Genomic DNA, 22,830 nt, shown 5'->3' with positions numbered 1-22,830 from the left:
ATGTGACTTGTGTGATGCAAAAAAAGTGTTTCCATTGCAGTTTTGCAAAATACAGCTATTTCAATATGGCTGAAATACCACCTCTCCTAGCTCAAAAACGTTTCATTAAAGAAACTTTTTTTGTGTTTTCAAAATTGCCATGTTTTCATTGAGCAAATTTATTTTTGTCATTTCAATTTGCGCAATTATATGATTAATGAAAATGTAGCTGCTGTGCCAGCAGCTTTAACATCTCTCTCTGTGATTTGACGGGCGGCCTCTCCGGGGCGTATTCCACTTTTTACCAGCTGACTGGTGGGAAAAGCTCAAGCCTCTTCTGCCCTGGTCATCCAAAACTACACAAAGTAGCCCAGCAAATGAACAGTCAGGAAAAAAAAAAATGACTAAACTGAAAATAAACACCTCCAAAATCCCAGAAAGCCATCAAATATTCCGATTTTTTTTCTTTTGCACTATGCCTTTGCCAATGCTATTTCCATATTTCAACTGTTTTAAGCAGACATACACACACAGAAGCACAAAGAGGAAGTGAACAGCCACTGACAGGTCGATTCTCCCAAGATACAGCGACTCTCTTGTGCCTTAGCCCATGTCCTGCTTAGTTCTGTTTAATACTGCAGCAGACAGGGTCAGACGTTAAGGATGGATGTGTGAGCTGACGGAGAGGAGGAAGGGGAACGGAAGCCATCAAGCTGCAATGGTCGGCCTCTGATTGAGCTTTGATATAGTTCCTCAAATCTGCCTGAGCAACAGAAGAAAACCACTAGAAAACATGGAAGGTGGTAAATATCTCTTAGGATCTGTCGAGATTAAAAAGCTCAACCCCACTTTTTGCTTATATTTTAGGTTCCTCAAAGATTTCAGGATAAAATTAATCTTTGTCCAGCTTGGTTTAAGTTTAACCGAAAGCTCCAGAGCATTTTCTCCTGAATTAATCAAAACCCGAGCAGAGGTGGCAGCAGCAAGGTTCTTCACAGAGTCAAGGTGCTTTTGGGAAATCCAGCCCTGTATTTGCTCTTTATGTCTGAGAGGCTCTGAGAGCAAAATGACCCCATTATTCACATTCCCATTGAGGTGAGAAATAACTGGGGAAGGAAGCCACCCATTTGCAGGGAGCTGTTGATTTTTTTTATTGCCTCAAAGAGAGTCAGCGTTTTGTTTTTCAGCATTTTCAACTTCACAGTAGAGTTCAGTTTGTTTCTTCCCTTTTAAGCATATGTAGTTCATATCTGGTTTTCCTTTTCATACTGAAGACTCTTCATGCACAGTCAGTTGTCTGATATTAGTTAACTTTGGTGTGTTGGCATGTGATTGACATCTAAACATTTTGTCATGTTATAAGCATAAACTTCAGTGTTTTACATTGGGATTTGGATAGACCAATGTAAAGTACACTATGGTTGAGAAGTGGACGCTAAAAGATATCATTTATATTCAGAACTGTGGGAGCATGTCTTAACTAGCTTTTGAGTCAAAAATATTTGCCGTTTTTTCTTTTCGCAATAACTGAAGCTTTATTGGATGGAAGGCGTCTTTAAGAAGCAGTGCTCTGTCATCTTGGCTTGTGTTCACACAGCAGGTCTTGATGCTTCATTTTGCAATCAGACATTTGAGGGAAAGGTTTAGGACCCCAAAGTGACCCGCATGCGCAGAAGAAAAAAATAGATGTCAAGAAGCAGTGCACTGTATTATAGATGTAATAAAGGACACCATAGATATCTATATTTTAGAAATTATTCAGCAGTGGAAGTCGACAAGATTGTCCCAAGATCACAATAACACAAAGGGATTTAATATAGGGAAAGCATGACTAACAGCAGTGATATTTCTGGTGCATTGACTGGAATGTCTGTCGAGAGGTTTGGATGTGTAACCGGACAAGGAAGTGTGTGGGACTGTGATGTGATGTGCTTCACTGACAGATGATTTTTTATAATTTGATAAAGGCACCGACAAGCTTCATCCAAAGTGTTGAACCGACTTTGGTTGATGTGAACACATGACAAAAATTGCATCAATTTGATCACAAGTGGACTTACAAAAGCTAACATTTATTGTTCCTGTTTGCTTTAAGCTTGAAGGAGCGGAATATTTCACTTTCCATTTTATTTAACCAGATAAGTTGATTAAGAACAAATTCTCATTTTCAAACATACAAATGCATATACCTGCTATGTGTAACATTAAACCTGACCTTCCACTACTTAACTATGAGTAGGAGAATCTTACAGATGTCATGTTTCTTATTCTCCCTTCGGTTTCTTCATACCATCAAGGGTCTTCATGTCCTCCCTGTCTACTTATGTGAATCTTTCTAAAAAAAAAAACAGCAGCTAACCTTTTGTCCAATCCAGTCTAGGATGTTTCTTTGATGTACTCTTTTTTTTAATCCTGATCATTTTAGTCACTTTTGCTTAAAATGTTATCTTCTTCAATCCCACGGCTGTTTTTTGCTTTGACCAGAGAGGTGAAGAAAAGGGTGAGCTGAAACAACGTAGTCTGCTAAACTGTGTTGCACCAGACCTTGTTGGATGAATTGGAATCAGCCTTTTTAGCCAAATTACATTTTATGCACCTTGGTGATCTTTTACCCCTAAAAAAGTTTAAAAAGTTAAAAGTTAAATGTTTTGTGAGTGGTCTAATAATTATAAATATTAACATTATTAATTTCATTTGAAGCAGGACTAAACATAAAGTGGACTGTGCTGTCAGCTGGAGCTGATCCAGGGATTCAGCATGTTGAGGTGAGTGACTCTTCTGATGAGGGAATAACATTACAATATTCTGTAAAGCTAAACAATTCAACTGTACATAATACTGCCCCTTTAAATCCATTACGGTACACAGTTTATCTTTTAAACTACTCCTGCTAACCCTAATCCTCCAGAAAGATATACATGACATGATCCAACATCTCCTCCTGGGAATTTTATTTTGACGTCACGGGTTGCAAAATCACAGCGTATTGCTGGGAGTCATGTATGCCATGCTTAAGTCATTTTCAAGTGTTTTAACCTCATTCACATTTTGGTCAGTTCATCTTATATAGAGAACAACTTTGGCCTGTTTCCAGCTCGTGGATGCCAAGAAGCTATGTGTCAATCTGTGCTGGCAACGGCCCCGAATTCTGCCCAGCACTTTGGCCCTGCTTCTGGTTTGTCCTCATCTTTTATTCAACCTTTACTAAACCAATAAGTCTCATTAATCTCTGTGGTGAGGTGAGCCACTCACCCAGAATTTTACAGGAAGGTTAGCCAATGAAAGCGCCATCCTGCACCGATGTTCCAATAGGTGAATGCATCAATATAAGGCAACAAACTTCCTGTTTGATCTCTTAGTTTCTGTCGCATGCACCAGGGTCAAAATAATTTGGGGTTTTTATTGCAGTTTAATTTTAGTTCATTGTGATTTTTAGTTTGTCTGATTAAGTTAGTTTTCATTTGTTTCTACAATGGAATAGATAGTTTTTAGAAGTAATTATTACTTAAATGTTAAGTTGAATTTTTATTAGAAATAGTGGTCATTTTACCTTGGTTGACTAAGTATTGTACTATTATTATATTTACATCAACTAGGCAATGAATACTCAACACAAGATACCACTTTCATGAAATGTATTCAGTTATTGTTGAACAACTGACTGACTCGGGCGTTTTCTCCCAGCATTTCTGGTCGCCGTTTTGCAGACCAGCATGAGTGCCGCCAGTAATTTGCTGAAAGTTGTCGTCAAACTTCCTGTGTGGAATCAATTTCACAAAAGTTCAAAAAATAAATTCATAAAGACAAAAAAGTAGAATGTTATATGTGTAAGTTCAGTATGTTTTATTTAGCTTTATAAACACACACTATAGTTCTATTTAGTTGTAGTTAGTTGTAATTACCAGTTTTATTTGTATTAACGAAAATGTTTTCTCAATTTCTGTTCTTGTTATCTGGTTAATTTTAATTAACTATAGTAACCTTGACATACACCAGACCTCCATAGTAATTATCAGATGATCCGTCTCTCCCAAACAAAGGCTGTTGGTCCTAAAGAAATGTGATGTCATAAGCTAGAAACATTCAAAATTGAATGAGACTTTTTAAAATTTCACTAGAGAATATCAGTGGTGGGGAAATGACACAATCAAGCAAAGAATCTGAAAAAGGGACGCAAAGTTTTGATATTAATTGTGAAGACTACAGCAGCAAGAAAACAAGGTTCAAAGGAATCACATCAGTAAAAAGATTTGATTAAAACTGTATATATAAAGAAAGTGAGGTGTAGGTTAGCTATGCCAGCTTAACGTTTATGCGCAATTCAGAGTATTTCGGTTAAATGAACATAAAAATAATGCAACCTCCATTTTCTAATCACCCACTGTGAGTGTTCCTTCCTATTGATCGCGAAATGAAAATTCAAAAACATATTTGAATGTTTTTGAATGTTCTGTTTGGTGTTTTCAAGGTTTTGTGTCTTTAGTTTTCATTCTTGATGCACTTGGACGTAATCTTTGCTCTGTGCTCCCGGGATTGTTTAGTGGTTGCCCTGGCAAACTAGTCACACCCTGTGACCTTAAAGTTAATAAAGTTATAAGGCATTCACATGTAAGTTTTGGCATTATTCTTAGCACAAAAAAATTCATTAAAAGTTCTTCCAGTAACTGGGTGCACCAGCACCCCTTCTCCTCCCGCTCCTTCTCGTCCCGCCAACTTGTAACTCAAAGTTAAACCCTTGCTTCTTGTATCGCTTCTCTGTTTTTACTCTTTTTTAAAACTCCTGTTTACACACTTGTGCTCCACAATTCAATAGATTAAGTTGTAAAGAGATTAAAACAGTTGTTTCCAAAATTACCCCATCAGAAATGTAGCTTCAGTACTGATGTCCAAACTAGGATACACAGTGCACTGCAAAAGTATTTATTATATTAAGGTCCCATCAGTTAGTTGTTTTGTTACATGTTTATTCTACATCCCTGTGTATTCCCTCCGTAGTTAAACCTATTTGGGTTACATGTACGAGGTTGGAAGTCGTTTCCCACAGCTGCCTGGGAACCTGAAACATTTCCCATGTTTTGGATCCTTCATCTTTGTATAAAGCTTACGTGTAGGGACGGCATGGGGGGCTTTTGCTTCCAGACTTGCTTCATTTACTGATTGTCCTACAAGCTCTCTGTATTGTGCACAATATATGAATAGACCTGATTGAGTGATTGTTCCTGAACAGTGCTTGGAAATAGTTTTTTTTTTTTTTTTTCACGACAATGCTCATTGGATTTTTTTCACACTTTGTAACATTAATAGAATAAAGCATAGTCCTGCGTATTGGAATTTTATGTGAGAGAATGAGAAAGTATGAATGGTGTGAAGTAGCATGAATATAAAGGTCCAAATACTTGAAGAATTCTTGATAGTCGGAAACCAAAACTTGAACAAATTTTATTCAGCTGAAAGCTTATAAAACAGCAAAGCGGAAATTTTATATGCAAAATTATAATAGTCCGGCTGGACTCGTTGTATTTGCATGCTACTGGTATGTTAAAAATAAAAGCTGAAAAACGTTTTAATTGGTTAAAATCTATGTAATTATTTAGTCAGAGTTACCGCGCATTCATTTTCTAATGGATGGATCCGCTTGTCCCTAGCAGGGTCCACAGGGGTGCTGGTGCCCATCTCCAACCAACGTTTCGGGCAAGAGGCAGGGTACACCCTGGACAGGTCGCCAGTCTGTCGCAGGTGCAGCTAGTCTCATAGCAAAAAACTTTAAAGAGTTATTCAAACTTGAGCCAGTTTGTTTAGAAAGTTTGGTTTGTTTGGTGCAGTGTAAATGCGCCATCAAACTCTTATGCAGACCAGAAAAGCAAACTGATCTGCTTAAGAATTTAGGTCTTGGTTAGGTTGAAGTGAACTCTGGTGAATGCATGTGTAGATGCAAGCAAACCAGAGACTACTCCAAACGTAGAAAGTGACTGCAGCGCAGTGCATTCTGGGTAAATGCAACTAAAATAGCACAGGAGTTTAGCTCTAGTCAGAGAAATAGCTTGTGGTCTTTTTACCAAAGACAAATCAGAAATCCTACAAAGTCTGACACTGTTCAATTTTGCAAGGAAGGAAGTTGCACTCAGTGTCTCCTCATGAAGTTTTTATGTCACTTCCTTCAGTGATTCTTGGTACGGTGACACCAAGGTGAGGAGAGGAACAGGTTTTCCAACTTGTGTGAATTGTTTGACACAATTCAGAATGAAAGTACCAGCTGAAAATATAATAAACATTGAAATTTTGGTCCCCTGTTGTACTGAGTCTACCGGACTATCATGTGTGAAAACAACTTTAGTCTGTCACAAAACAGAATCAAGGCCAGAATTTTGTTTTTTGAAAGACAAACAGATATGACAGTAATTTCACCTCCTTTTTGAATTCGATCTGATGTTTTGGGGACAGAAAACAAAAATTAGTCAAATTCAAGAAATTCACCAAATATTCTCAGGATGTGGGTATTTGTCACATTCCGTCTCTGATTTCATTTACTTTGAAGGTTTGTGTAGAATTTGTATTTCCTACTAACTCATGATCATTTAGGCAAATACAGAGAAAAAAATCTCTACCTCTGCTGTCCTGCTGATTTGTGCTGATTGTAGAGCAACAAAACCTCTTTCAACACACTCGGCAGAACGGAGGACAGAGTGGGCAGATGAGGATAAGGAAAAGAACAATACAGAAGGAAAAAAAGTGCTGATCTCTCTCTCCCTCTTATTCAGTATGCTGACTGTTTCTGTACAGAACACTGACACCCACGCTTTTCTGCCTGGCCTATTTATCACACCAATCAGGTTATGAAAACCTCGCTCCAGAATGTTTGTCTCCCAACCTTTCACTCCGGACGACACATCGGCTTCATTTTGTGGAATATTCCTTTCACAAATCGGCAAAAAAAAAAAAAAAAAAAAATCTAATTAATTATCCTGTGTTCATCTGTTGCTCAATTATGCCATTTTTTTTTGGCTTCCAGCAGCACCAGCAAAGCCCCACTGTGCTATCTGCAGTGATATGAGATGAGCTATCAAAATGTCCATTTTTTTTTTCTTTTCTCATCATCAACCTTCTTCCTCTCGCCCAACGAAAGGCGCTCCCGCTCTGTGTCCCGCGTGTGTTCTGGGAGCCTCACTTTGTCCTCAATAATCTCTCTACAAACTGTAATCTATACCCAGAGGGGTGGGAGAAAAAGAGATAGAGAGAGAGGGAGAGAAAAAAAAATAAACCACAACCTCCCTGAAAACAGTAATCCAATCGACCCGGAATCATCCTTGAAATAGCAGCCGCCATCGCAGGGACTTCACACTTCACATCCCTGCGTGGATACGAAAAATGCAGACGGACTGACGGATGGGTATTTAAATGAAGGGATGGATGCCATTTGCATTTCATCAGCACAAAGCAATGATCCTCCTGCTGCTGCTTACTTTGGAGATGCAGTGGAGTATCTGCAGAATATCAATGGTAAAATGATGAGGTGTGGGTGGCTAGCGGGAAGCTCAGGCTCTGCTACAGGAAGCATTTAAAACGCACCTACTCAGGGAATATCCTAACAGTCTAATTAAGAGTCAAGAAATAGGAATATGTACAAACGGTCTCCAGCAGACTTCACACAGATGCAAAATGGAAATCACATGATGTTCCTGGTGCTATATTAGTGAAACTGGTGTTGGAAATTTTAATCTGTAATGCTGAATGTGATTTTTGATCTTCTTTCTGAGACTTCTATATGCTTAAGTCTGTCATGCCAAACATATTGTTTGATTTGAGCACATGTGACACCCAATAATACAAAATGTAGCAATTTTGACATTTATTTTCAAAATGACTGACTCTATAACAATACAACACACAAATCAATTTTTAAACATGTATCTCTGAGTATCACATCTCTTTTATCTCATAATGCCAGAAATCAAATTTCATTGCATGTGTTTATGGGAATTCCATCAATAAAACCCTATGACACAATTTGAATCTTTTTTCAAAACACATTTTTTTAAAACAACATTGAAGATATAGCTATGAATTGAAATCACCGTCATGCCAAACAATCTCATCTTTAATGCATGCATTTATGGGAAATCTATTGCATCAGGAAATCATTTCTGAGGTGCATTCAGACTCATTACTGGCAACTCCACTAGAAATAATTCCTCCATGTTGTGGCGCCCCCTTTCTCTTGGCGCTCCTGTAGGTGGCATATAGCCCATACGTATGAAATGCATAACTTTAAATCACCAAAATGTTGAATATATCACTCATGATTTATGTACTTTGGAAACATTTTCTTCCAAACACGTCAAGAAAAGCAAACAATTTTATTTTTCAAACATGTGTGTCTCAGACATCGAGATTTAGTTCTTTTCGCCAAAAACCTTCAAACGTATTATTTATTTGTTCAGGTCTATGTCCAACATAAGTGATGCAAAAATACCATTGGAGAGACTACACTATACATAATTTCACTGCCCTCTTTTATCCACTAGATATTTTTAAATTCCTTGTTCAAGACTTGTGCCTCTCTTCCAGGCATAAGTCTTGGAAGAGAGGAGACAAGACAAGATGCAGGTATGTTCAAGGACGCGGCGAGGTGGAGAGAAAGTGTTTATCTTGTTCCAGCTGCAGTTCTGTCCCTTCATTAGTTTAAAAAAAGAAAGTATGCACATTTAGACCCCATAACGATCAATGCACACTCTATGAATATATACTTATATATATTCATAGAGTGTGTTTATATACACACTATATGAATATGTGCATATGAGTGTGTGTATATATATATATATATATATATATATATATATATATATATATATATATATATATATATATATATATATATATATATATATATATATATATATATATATATATAAAGCCAAGAAATGCCAACCTACCGCACAGCAGCTGCATCCAGGCACAGGTCTTGTAAACGGTGGAGGTGTTGCAGAAGAAGAAGAGCGCCATGCAGGCGATGCAGCTGAGGATCAGCACCATGGACAGGAGCACGAACACCGAGGCGGCCTTGAAGGCTCCCGACGGGATGGAGCCGAAGTCGGAGAAGCTGCCCACGCAGGTGAGGTCCCGGCTGGACGCCTGCACGCTGCCCACGCAGTAGTGAAAAAGGCCGAAGTGGCCGATGTGCGGCGTCTTGACGCTGTCGCCAATCCAGTAGGGCTGGATGAACACCACCACGTTGACGATGGCGAAGCAGATGGTGAAGATGGCCCACAGAACCCCGATGGCCCGGGAGTTGCGCATGTAGTTGTCATGGTAGATCTTGGAGGCTTCTTGGGAAGGCAACATGTTTGCTGTTTCCCCCCGTCTTTTACACCTTTAATCTGTCTCTCTTTACTCTCACAAGGACAATAATATGATTTTGTAGGAACCCCACCACACAGATTTGACACATAAATATCCCAAAGCTCTCTTTGCGCTAAGATTTTCCCTCCGCTTTGGCTTTCTCTCTCTCTCCCTCTTCCTCTCTCTGGAATGGGCCTAAAAAATCATGGGACCTGAAAATATGTATATGACCCCTAGACGACAATATGTTACAAAAAATATATATGAAATGCAAAGAATGCTACATGAAAGCAATAGAAAATCATAGCCTACTTCTACCTCTGATGAATAATTTACCAACACCAGTGATTCAACATTGCTGCTTTTTCCTTGGGGCTACACCATAAATGATTAACAAAAAAAAATAAAAAATAGAAAAGAAAGGAAAAAATATCAAGAAAATCCATCAGAATAGGACTTATTTCCTTTCCCAATCGTCAGGTGGATGGTGGGGGTGGGTGTGGGGGGCTAAAGCTGATGTTCCTCCTCATCCATCAGTCCGGAGCTTTTCTTCGGGATGTCCTTTATCACCATCCGGGGGATGAGATGGTGCCTGTGGCGCCAGCGGTGGAGCCCGTTTCTACCTTCCGAGGCATTCGTGGGGAAGGAAGCTTCTGTTCCTCTGCCCTTCGCTTCTCCAGCGTCCACGCAAGCGTGTGGAAACCAAAGAAAGAAGAAGAAGAAGGTGGAAAATCAAAAATGAAACGCTCTCTTTGACGCGAGCTCTCTGTCAAATTTCAACAGTCCTTTCCCGTAAATCCGACATCCTCCACCGCCTTGACTCCATTATCATCATGGTTTTTTTTTTTTGTCGTAGCCTTTAACCAGTATGTCTGCTCTCTCTCTCTTTCTCTCTCTCTCTCTCTCTCTCTCTCTCTCTCTCTTTCTCTCTCTCTCCGTTGTCCTCCTCCTCGCGGTTTTCCGCGCGCCCCCCGGAAGATGCTGATGTTGTACTGATGACAGCGATGGAGCGCGTTCACGGCGCCAGCAGCAGCAGCGGTGGTGGTGGGGGTAAAAATTTGCATCAGTGCGCGCCTCCGCCTTGATCACCTTGAATTTGAAATCAAGAAGAGAGAGAGAACAAAAAGAGAAATAAAGAAAAAAAAAAGCGAATTCTCTGTTGAATGATTTATTTTCCATGAGCTGGACCATTCAATCTAGTTTGACACTTTAACTTGACAGTCTGAGGTGAAATTTGAAATAAATTGCCAATTATTAATAGCCATTTGTTAGAGTTTTGCACAATCTAGGAAATAGTCTGGGATATATTTTTTAAATACTAATTTCAATATATTCTATTTTCATGTATTCTCTATTTTATTATTTCGTTTTATTTCCTTCAACTTAATTTTTCTGTTATTAACATACTCGATATTCTTCACACAGTGTCATTTTATATCACAATCAAGTGTCACACTGACAAAAGAAAATGGTGCTTTGACTTATTAAAACTGAGTTAATTTGTTACATGTAAAATGAAGTTTGTCAACCTTAATTTATTTACATTTGTTTAACTTGACAAATTATTAAACTTAATATATTTACTTAGATAAACTTAATTTGATTAATAGGAACAACTTAACCATTTTTATGTTGGATCAGCTGTTTTTTTCAGTGTTTCTTCAGATATAAAAATGGTGTAAATGTGACTTGGTGAAATGGTGAAATTAGACTTTCCAATGTAAGACGTTGAAATTAGGTCTCTGTCTCTTTAAGAAGCTCCTGTTCTTTCAGACAACGCCTGCAGGAAGCCATCACAACCATTCTGCATGGTTGCCAGGAGAGATGAAGGGATTTCTCAAACGTGCATGAAAGAATCAAAGCAACACTTCAGGTATATTTTTGATGAAGGAATGTCATCATAGCATGATGTATAGCTCATAAAAGTCCATATTTCATAATGCTTTAAAACAAATGATCATATTATAAGATAACCTAAGCAAATCTAGGGATGCACCATTATGAAAATGTGGGTATTTGGGAAATTAAACTATTAATATCATCGCCTATAAGTGATATCACTGCTTTGAAGCCTTGAAAAAAAAAAAAAATAAAATAAAACAACACAAAAAAACTCACTTCACCCCTACTGCTCTGCGTTAGTGAAACTCCCCAAAACTGTTTTTATTCTATGTATAAACATCTTAGAGTACCGTAAAGTGCAAAGTACTAAATAAATTAATGTATTATTATTAGATTGAGTACTTAATCTGTGTTTTCTCCACTCCCTCACCTTGTGGCCAGTTTGTCATGAGTGTCTTTAACAGGGGCATAAAGGTCTCAAATTTAGCCCCACGTAAAAAAATAAATAAATAAATAAAAAGATCCTTCTCCCTCTTGTTCAGCTGAGCTCTTACTGATCACAATTGTTGAGAAACCAAAGTTCATTTCCAATAGGCACACCTAGAGAACACAGAAATCACTCATAGCAGCTGTCTGACAGCATGAAGTAGAGCAAAAAGAAATCACAAGCAAAACATTGTCAACCTTGTTGGTCTTTATGTTTTAAAAATAATAAAATACAATAGAAAAATAGACAAAAGAATGCAATCACCAAAACCACTGGCTGGACCCAGCTCCCCCTCCTTGGAGTTGCAGTTTCTAAACTCATGAGCCTTTCACAGAGCAGCCCTATCCTGTGACTGCCCCACTCAGCTCCTTCAGACTAGCCAGCAACAATTAGCAAACACCAGGTGAAACTGCATTTGCTGAGCTCATTGTAGAAGCTACCTTTCATAAAATATTACTATGTGCCTCTTAAACATATAATCCTTTAGAGTATTTCAGATGATCCGCAGTTTTCTGGAAGTTTTTGCCAGATTTGTGGTGTGTAGAGGCAGAAAGCTACTTCTCCAGGTTTGGTTGTGGGGATTCAGATTTTTAGCAGTTTAATGACTTTCAGATAACTTTCTCATCTGGATAACTTTACGCAGATGACGCTTTTTAGATTAATCAGTAAAACAACATTAATGGTGCAGTTGTTTTCTACTTGGATTAAACTTTGATCTGTCAACTTTAATGTGTGTCCAAATGTTCAGGATTAAAAACAACCTGGTGAAATCTTATGTTTTGCTCATCCTATAAGTAGCTGTCATTTCAGCAGATCATGGGGTTAACATTCCCATACAACTCTGAGTAAAAAAAAAAAAAAAAAAAAAAAAAAAAGCACAAAATCCGCCGTCTACAGGAGCGTGAATGCTGCGTTGCGCAGCATTCACTTCCTGCCTCCTTTATTCGGCCGACTTGTCTTCCTCGGGACCAGATGTTGCCTTAACTATTCAAGCCTTCTTCGTCTGTCCATTAAGGGCTTTGTTAGTCACTCAGGGGAGAAACACATCTGCCCTGCAGCTAGCAACTTCACACTAAAACTAGGCCAAAACTAGCCCGTAAAAAGTGTGGGTTATATGTTTTGAAGGAGGGGATCATACAGTCTGTCTGTTTAAAGGCAGAATAGAAGCCAGGTGAGACAAATCTACATTCTTCATCTTGATTATCCCAACTCAGTACAGAAGCAATTAACGGCAAAGAAAATCTAATGTTTCTGGCCAGTCTTCTGGTCACGTAATGTTACAGCGCTCAGACTACATCTGGATGCTGTCTAAACAAACATGGATTTTTTTATTTATTTTTTTTGCCCTCTGTTTTCACAGCCCTCTATCTTCCTTGATCCTGAGGCCTCCTGTCATCTGTTAGCAGCAGCAGGGGAGTTGACGAGCTGCATGCATGTGTGTGTATGTGTGTGTGTGTGTGGGGGTGTGTGTGTGTGTGTGTGTGTGTGTGCGTGTGCGTGTGTGTGTGTGTGTATCCTTCCCATGTGCGAATGCGTGCTAAATTTGGCAGAGTGAGAGCAAAAGGTGGTGTGTAGCTGCTGAAGTGAGGACATGTCAGTAGGAGAAAATAGACCTGTGCACAGCTTGGGGAGCCTCTTGAGAAGCAGAAGGTTTTGTCATTTGGGGAACAGACGCTTTTTGCTACTTTTTTATTTATTTTTATGTGTGTATTCATGCGTTTTAGGAGAGTTTAAGAGGACAGTGCTTGCTGATGTGAGAATAATGTCATAATGTCAGCCTTGTGTTGCCTTTAAGCTGCAGTTTGAGTCTTCTTTTTTTTTTTTTTTTTTTGCACTGAATGATATTTGAATTATACATTGCTCATGTTAAGAGCTTGCAATAGCCTTGTTCAACACACAGCTTTTCCCTTCATGCTTCCAGTCCGCTGTGCAGCACATGGTCGGTTGTTCCCAGGAGCTTGTGCAAGGCTGCCATCTGTTGCATTAAAAATGAATTGCAGGAATAAAATTCAGGACACAATATGAACACAGGAAACGGCAAAGGAAAACCTATTGTGTGGAATAGTGAAACTCCTACTAGTATTTAGTTTGTTTTTTTAAAGCTTAGTAATTTCCTAAAACACTGGGGCTGCTGTAGTATTTAGTATGCAATACTCTAAGTAAGGTCTATTTTCAGCTATGGATTAAAATACATGAGGGAGAATTAGCATCAACTGGATTTTAATAAGTCACCCAGAGTTCATGCTTCAGAGGAAGGAAGGCTGCTCCCTTTATCTCTGGCTTATATGTTTTGCTTTTATTTTACTCTTTAATAAAAATTAAAGAATAAAACCAATCCCCACATATGAACAAAGAAAAATGATAATTCAGTTTTATAAATTACACTTTTGTCATTCATTCTACATGACATGAAATGTATTTAAAACCACTTTCGATCACTTACTTCCAATTTTGTTCCTGATTCTTGTATTTGCCATTGGTGAGGTTTCGATACGATGCTGCTAATCCTATGAAGCTAACACACCACAATGTGCACGAGCTTTGTGTTAATTGTCTACCTGGACCTTAAACAACAACCTTTAGTCAAAAGCTCTCACAATTACAGTTTGTGTGCTTCCTGAAGAAACCAATAATTATCCACCTTCAAATACTGTAAACTGTGATAATTGGCATCTCCATAGTCATAAATGTGGCATTAGAGACACCAACAATCACAGTCAAATGTTTACCAGGGGTCAGAACAGGGAACACCAAATCCTACATAAAACTGCTGGCAGAGGATAAGCGTTGTTATTTATGGTGCCAGTGTTGGCACCAGTTACGCCAGTTAGTGGTCATTAATGTTAGTGTTACTATAGCGTGTAAGTTTGCCAAAATAAAGTTGGACTCCATAGTTTTCTCTGGTCCCCTGCCAGATCGTAAAAGTGATGAAAGCGTGTTGTCATACAACCACTAGTTTTCTAGGTGGTGTCTTGAGAATGATGTGGGTTATATTGATAATTGGCATGCATTTTGGTGAAAACAGGCCTGATCAATCCCACTTTGGATGGATGCCATCCAAATTATTTGTGAATGAAAATTTACATACATTTCCAGGTAGAAAATGCCTTCTAAGCTGTATGATTTTGGCCAATCCTTTGGGTATCCTTCCATTTGAATGCAAAGTGACAGTGACTACATGCTACTACCTGTTACATGACTGATCCAAAAAGACAAGCAGTTCAAGCATGTCTCCATCTCTTTTAGAGCAATCAGCAATTGAAGGATCTTTGAAAACCATCCATCTTTGTTCTACTATTTCATGTCACACTTGATAGTTTGTGGTTGTTGTATGACATTATGTGAACAGTAGCAGCACTCGCCTACACTTTATTTGGCTAAATATCACACAGCATGCAAAAAAACTAGGTGTCATCAAAGACTCTGACCTCAATTACAACACCCACATTGAGTCTATTACTGAATTATCCTATTAGAGCTTTAAAATGCCAGAATGAAGAGTGTTTTATCTAAACAGAACACAGAGAGGCTTGTACAGGCTTTTATGTTTAGGGCTTCGGGTTGTTGTGTCTGTGTGTTTCTGGGTAAAAACAGGACAATCTCATGGCCTCAGAATAATGGAGCTGTGTCGTACTTGTCCTGACAGATCTCAAATGTATTGCATTTGATACAATCATAATATTCTCTCAGAAGAATTTGAACATGTAGGAATCAAAGAAACAGCACTAACATTTTTGTGGTTCTTTTGGTGTATTTTGTGTCTTTACAGTCTTTTATTTCTCAGTAAAGCACTTTGCATTGTTCTGTGTATGAGAGAGACACTTATCTCGTTTTGCCTAAATGGCTTATAAAAACCATTTTTAATGTTGGTGATATATTCTCTTTGATAATAATAAGAATAATAATCCACAGCCCTATCTAAGGTTTACTTTCCATGCTTGTCTGGTTTATAAAAATTCTTTCTTGGTGCTGTGTTGAATGCTATCCACTAGATGTCACTGCACTTCTCTTTTAGATAACCTGGCATGGAGGAATAGAATCCAATGGTAAAAAGTAATCTGACAACCTATGCAGAGGGAAAACAAAACAAAAACGTTTCAGGGAAACTTTCAACTGATCATCCAGACATGTGTAATAGATGTTGATGTGTCACTCCAGAGATGAATCATCAGGCTGTCTACCTGGGCAGGGAGTATACATATCTTGTCTCCACATTTAATGACAAGCTGACCTTTGGGTTTCAGGGGGATGCTGTGAGAAGGGAAGCCCATGAGGGCATCTGGGTTTTTTACCACAAGCTTCATAATTGTAATGTTGGCTTTTCTAAGAAACATTAATTGAGACTCAAGTTATTGTCAGAATTAGTTTGAAATTTGAAAATTATTTTTTCCATCAAAGTAGAATTACAAGACTGTCAAACCTTGCAAGTCTTGGTTTATCAAGCATTTATGAAGATTCAAAAAATATATTCTTTTATATTGTAAAATCACTTTTTAGGTGAATTCCAACAATGTGTTTTTGTTCATTTCTCATCTTTTCATTTCAAACTATGTAATTTTTAGATTTAAGCACTGCACAGGAAATGTATTATTTCCTCATGCAAAAATGCCATCCCACCCCCCAAAACAGAAATGGAGTCTGTTTTGACCATACTGTTTACAGTAGGTGGTAATAAAAATCATATAAAGTGATGTGAAACCATGGTTTACCACCATAGAAAAAGACACTTAAAGTTAGCTTGGTGAAATGTAGTACCATAAAACATTATGAGACATTATCTTCCTAAGAAATGAAGGGATGGCAGCTGAATGCCTGACCTTTTTGAGTCAACATGGGAGTTGTAATGTTGTCAAGGGAGGAAATCCCGTTTCATCATTGGGGGGAACCATAAACAAGGAAATGAACAATTTTGGGTGGTTGTACTGTGATGTAGAGTAATGTTACATTATGTTACTCTAATGTAACATTTCACTGTTACATTACAGTGAAATGTAACATTAAATGTGGTTTAAAAAAACATTAAATAAGAAATTAAATTAAAATCACACTTGAAGAAGTTCAAATTTAAAAACATGCCACTCTGTGATCCTCCTACTTCTTCTTGTTGTCTTCTTCTTTGCCATTTCCTCCAGTAGTAATATCCAGCATTTGATCCTGTGAATTGTGTTTTGTGTAAAACATGTTTCCATTGCAGTTTTGCAAAATACACTCATTTTGATGCAACTGAAAGAAAACACTTCATAGTAGCACAAAAACTTTTCATTGAAAAATCTGAGTTTCTTCAAAATTGCTGTGTTTCTATTTTCAGAATTTTTTCTAATTCCAATTTGCAGAATTTTATGCTCAATTGAAAAACAGCTTGTAACATTAACAATGTATGAACATCACTCAAGAGTTAATTAAGTTCAGGATATGGAAAAACAATCATGTGATCGTAACACAGACACAGCAATCCAGGCCTAACATTCCATTCTCTCTTCACTCTGTTACTCCTTTATGTGGTTTAATGAAGAGCCTCTTGTGATCTCTGCATAAGAAGGTTCAGATGATCACAGGCTGCGTGTTGGCAGTCACTTTGCTCACTACAAGGCATCCACACACAGGCCTTGCGAATCAAATATGCTGTCACATCATCAAAGACATTTCAAAACTGGGCTTTGTGTTGAAATCCAGAAAACATTCACAGCGAGTTGAAAAAATACTGACAAAACACAAGTGGTTGCCCATTCTTTTATCCATGTCACACTGCCAGTATGTCTGCTTATTTTTAGCATCTATTTCTTAATGTTCTCTCTATGAATGACAGATTTGGTTATTAAGTGTACCAGCTTGCGTTGCTATAATCAGCATGGGCTTGTGTGAATTAGTAAGCAGTTATCTTCGCCGGAACTGTGAAGCGTTTCACTTTGCATCGTCAGACAGGTTTATCAGTTCCCAATCAGAGACAACTGTATCACAAGACGAAAGCTTGTGATTTGTGCATTTAATTACCGTTGAGCTGAAGATTATGAGGAAACATTATTTCAACAGACATAAAAATGGATGTCTCTGGAAACATTCAATATCATCACCTTCATGAAGTAATGGCCAAAGTAATCAATTGCCAAAAGTGGTTTTGGAAATAACAATAGAAAGTCTAATGTAAGTAAGTGCTGGCTGAAGGAAAAATGAACACAACTGATTGTATTTTATTACATTGTAGTAAAAAGACTCCAGTAAACGCATGATAAATACATGATTGATAAAACATTATCAACACACAATGCTTTACCCTTAGGTTTTTTTTGTTTGCTTGTTTTTTTTTGAATGCTTATTCAAATTGAATTAAAACAAACATGTAAACACCCACCTAGAGCTTCAGTCAGTTATGAAATTTAAATCAATCAAATACATTTTTTGTCCTTACAAAAAAAAAAAAATTTACAGCAACTAGTCACAGTTATATATTAAAATGTAAAACAAATTTTTTGCACAATTCTAAATAGTGTGAAGTCATACTTTTTACAACCAGTGAAATCTTTGTTCATCCATAATTCCTACTGTAAGACTAAATCAAAATAAGTTTTTTTTTTTTTTGTTTTGTTTTTTTACTTTAAATCCAACCAAACTTTTTTTACAGTGATTCTTTATGGCTGTCTTTCAAAAATAAAATAAAATAAAACAAAAAACACTGAGAACATGCTGACCTCAGACTTCATACCAAGTTATATGGTTGGTAGAATAAATAGATTGAATCAGGGGAACATTTTTGAGCAAACAAAAGAATATCATCTATTTTCCATTCTTTCTGTCAGTATGGACCTGCTTTCTGCTTGGACCCTGAGATGGAAACTAAACAGGACTTCCCCTCCGTGGATAATTAGCTGCCCCTCCCCTCACACACAGACACCCCCCCACACACACACACACACTCTCTCCCTTGTCCCCTTTTATCATGCGATTACACGTCTCCTCTATGGACGATCCAGAGGCAGCAGATGGGGGGAATTGGGTAAATAACATGACTTTCTTCTGCCTCCTCTAGCTTTTCTCTTCATCCTATTCCATCGCCCCCCACCCCATCACCCAGACCTCCATCTTCCTTTCTCTCCATCTCTGCCCTACTTCCCATTTTATCTCTCTGCTGTCTCCTTGGCCCCATGAACATTTTCAATTTCTGCCTGATCAGCTGCAAAATTGAGTGGATCTGCAGACACACATGCAGACAGAGGAAGACACACACACACATGCACACACACACCCCCACACACACACACAGCAGAGAGTAACATCTATTTGCCGTTATCAGTGTGCAGCAAGACCAGTGGAAACTTGATATAGCCACATTCACCTTCTGTCACAGATGAACCATCAGCAAAGCCCTAAATGTTTTGGACAATTGTTCGACTTGAATCTTCTTCTTAGGAGACTGAGTTTTCCCCCTTCTCCCTTCTTTCTTAGCTTAAACCCCACCAAGCTTGTGTGACTGTAAACATCATCATTTCCTGCTGGCGCTCTCTTTTTCCTCTTGATTTTATCCCCCTTATGTTTGGGCAAGGCTTTCATATGACTGTGAGACCATGTGTCGTTGCATTTTCCAAAAATACAAGACTTTTTTCCACAAATGATGGGATGATGAGGTCTTCGTAGGAGGCTCTACAGAGGTTTCTTGACGCTTAAAGGAGAAGTGATTAACGGGGAATTGCTTGGTGGAGCAGGTCATCCAGATTTAGAAGCGGAGATGTCAGAGGATGGCAGCTTGGGTTGCTAATTGACAGTGGGTGTGGAGCCCCAACTCAATGTCTGTTCCACTGAATATAAATACAGGAGGTTCTTCCTTTTTAAAATAATTTAGTATTTCACACTATACTTTATTTGTATTTTACATGATAGACCTACACAAAGTAGAGCATAACTTTCAAACATGACCTGTTATGCATCTTTGAACAAGTTAAAATAACTCTGGGCTATACCAAACATGTTCATTTCATTGTTTGCACAAAATAATTTTTTCGGTAATGAGATTGTGGCCTGCTTAGTTCTGCTTAGTTCTGCTTTAGTTCAGCGGTTTTTAAAGCCTCTTGTCACTTTAAATGAAAATAATCTGCTTCTAAGCAGCGATCCCACAACTAAACGTTTACACTCGCATGTGAAAATGGTAAGTGCACAATTGTGCAACTGCAGATCATTGAAAAGCTGAAGTCGAGCCTCCTGCACAACCAACAACAACAGACAGAAGTACTGTAGTTTTTGGTGGTAAGTCAACAACAAAGACTCATAGACGTATCTATGTTGTTCAGTCAATCTTCATAAGCATCTCTCAATCCCCTTGGCCACTTCATTCTCCTCTCCGCTATTTGTTTTCCTTGGATGATCATGTTCAGGTTTGGTGTTCTGTCAATCTCTTTTCCATTTTGGAAACTGGAGTGAACAGAGCTGCATGAGATTTTGTTTTATAGTCTAACTCTGATTTTAAATTTCTCCATTACTTCCCCCCTGACCTCTCTACTGTATTCCATAGTTTTCATGATACTGTTTGTTCACCAATCTCTAATAATTCTCTGAGGCCTTCAAAAAAAAGAATATTATGTGGCATACTTGAATTTTATTAACCGACATTATAAAACAGTGGTCCAAAACAATAAAACAACCGCATGTGTAGAGCTTTGATGGACTTCATTTGTAAAATGTGGAAACCCAAACCAAGCAGTAAATTGTAACATTTCACTTGTTTTATTTGAGACCCTGCCTTGGAATTATGATTTGTGCTGGAGAGAAAGTAGCTGTACCATTTAATAGCAGTCATGTCACGCTTTAAAAGCACTGGTTACAGATAGAAATTGAAATTGTGATATCAGTAACCTAACGTGTTATTCTGTGTGGAATGTTTTACTTCACAATATAGCAAAAATCTATGAATTTTGAGAGTCGGCCTTGAATTAATTATACAGTTTACATAAGTAGTCGCTTTGTGAAGCATCTACAGGAACCCTGCCCAAACACACACACAAAAATCAATCAAGTAACAAGCACTGGATCTCAGTGAAGTGTGTAGAGGATGAATTTGGTCGTCTCCCAGCAGGATGGAGAAAACCACTGTGAAGTCTGCTGCTACAGATGCGGTTCCATTTTCCCTCCAGATGGAAGCAGGTTGAACAGGCTGCCCGGCTGCTGTGAACTGATCATGTTCTGGGCACAGCCCTCCTGTCCCAGATAATGCAGCTCTCCGTTCTCCATGTTTCCAGTTGAGTTCGCTCCACCATGAAAGTTCAGAAAAAAACTCCATCTTCCCTTCCTGAATGTGCTGCTGTGGTTTATGTGTTGTCTTTATGTCTGCTGAAGTTAGGGAGCTGATGAACTTTTTGTAGAACAGCAATCTTCCTTATTCAAGCAACTGCAGAAAAAATAACAGATGTGAAGGAAGAAATAGTCAGATAATAATCAACCGAGTTTTGAATAAAACCTTGGTATTTTATTCTATGTTGCATGCCTTTGTGTTTTGTGTTTATGATGTAAAGCACTTTGAAATGCCTTGTAGCTGAAATGTGCTATACAAATAAAATTTTATTGATTGATTGATTGATTGATTGATTGATTGATTGATTGATTGATTGATTGATTGATTGATTTAGGAGGCTTTGCTGAGGGAAATTTCACATGAAAATATCAACAAGCTAACATGCTGGAAGCAGCCAGATGCTAGAGAAATAATAATGCATTTGAAATGATTAAGTCTTCTTTTATTTAAGCATTCTCAAGTCAGTGATTTTCAATTCAATATTCAACTCCCTCAAAGTTAACATAGATCACACACACAATTTTCTGTTGAAATCAAAAGATTCAAACTATGAAGGGCTCTGAAACCACATATTACTGTACATGCATGAACTTAAGTACTAATAATTTCAAACTGTTAAAGGAACAGTATTATGTAAGATCAATTTTCTTGAGCTTTTCAACATGTGAGGATGCTTTTATTTTTGTTTATTTCTTTAATGTATCTCTAAGAATCCCTTTGGTCTCCAGGTCAACCATTCAGTAGTGCAAAAATCACTGAATGGACAGAGCATCAACTTTTCCATGCAGCTCCACCCTCTTCCTCACTCAGTTCCTTCAAACCAGCCAGAAGCAATTAGCAAACACCTGGCAGAACTACTTCTGCTGAGCTCATCACACAAGCTACTTTCCAGGTGCTGCTGGACATAAATATTGTATTTACTTTGTATATCAAGTATTTATTTTGCAAACTGAATGTTTAGTTTACAATTTAAATATTAGAAATTAATATTTAGTTAACTAAATGTTTAACTCAACTAAATGTTGAGCTGAATACTTTAAGTGTGCCAACTAAAATTAGAATGGCAATGACAAAATATTTTCAAACTATATTTTTGCTCAGACTTTAAAAATTTACTTCCTAACTAAATATTTGGCAAAAAATCTACTAAATTTAACTTGCTAACTATAGCTGAATATATTTTAGCTTGCTAAGTGTTCAGAGTGCTATCCATTTCATTGAACTTTCTCTGTGCCAGGCTAAACACAAAGTTTGCAACTAAATATGTAGCTTTTAAATTAAATATTTTGGTATGACATTTATAAACGTATGAATAATATTGTGAAAATATGATAATCTTTGTCTGGCTAATTAAATCAAATTGTTGCAGTTAATTCTTTTACTGTGTAACTTTACAAATGGTACTCCCATACACCGTAACCAAAGTTAAACTTCGTTCCACAGATTATTGTACAAATATGTAGATAATCTTCTTTTGGTAACTTATTTTTTAGGGTTTTAACCCTATTAGTTGATTTCTGCATAATATTAATACATTCTATTTTTTATATTTTCACCCCAAAATGCAGTTAGAAGTGGACAAAAACTGTGACGTGTTTCTAATAAACAGGATTTTCAAACTGCTACTGTTGTAACGCAGAAATAGCCAGAGATTTTGGCACAGAAGGGAGAGTCCCGATGACAGCAAGCAACGGAAAAGGTCAGGCGTTTAAATCCACCAGCGTCTGGTGATGACAAACGAGCTGCACCTTCCTGTTGCTGCTGCCTGGAGCCACCGGCGGGCGGCGCTGTCCTCCTTCCCGAGCCACCGCCGGGACAGACCCTGGAGCGCAGCGTGGCCGCCCGCCGCACACGACAAGAGGAACTGAATGAACTTTAAATCTGCCTCCCAACTTTCAGCCTCTCT

General features: G+C 37.9%; 1 protein-coding gene across 1 annotated transcript in view; it reads right to left on the bottom strand.

The window, feature by feature from the left end:
* Positions 1-9,759, bottom strand: part of lhfpl4a (LHFPL tetraspan subfamily member 4a) — a 33,343-nt gene extending 23,584 nt beyond the window's left edge. The window contains exon 1 of the mRNA XM_055048458.1: positions 8,913-9,759. Coding sequence (XP_054904433.1) covers positions 8,913-9,321 — 409 coding nt within the window. The 5' untranslated portion in view covers positions 9,322-9,759. The remainder of the gene's footprint in view (positions 1-8,912) is intronic.
* Positions 9,760-22,830: the final 13,071 nt, after the last annotated feature.

This window comes from Poeciliopsis prolifica, unplaced genomic scaffold (genome assembly GCF_027474105.1).
Source record: "Poeciliopsis prolifica strain line A6 unplaced genomic scaffold, Auburn_PproV2 SCAFFOLD027, whole genome shotgun sequence".
NCBI lineage: Eukaryota > Metazoa > Chordata > Actinopteri > Cyprinodontiformes > Poeciliidae > Poeciliopsis > Poeciliopsis prolifica.
The sequence above is the reverse complement of the archived record's forward strand: the minus strand, read 5'-3'. Positions and strand labels throughout refer to the sequence as shown.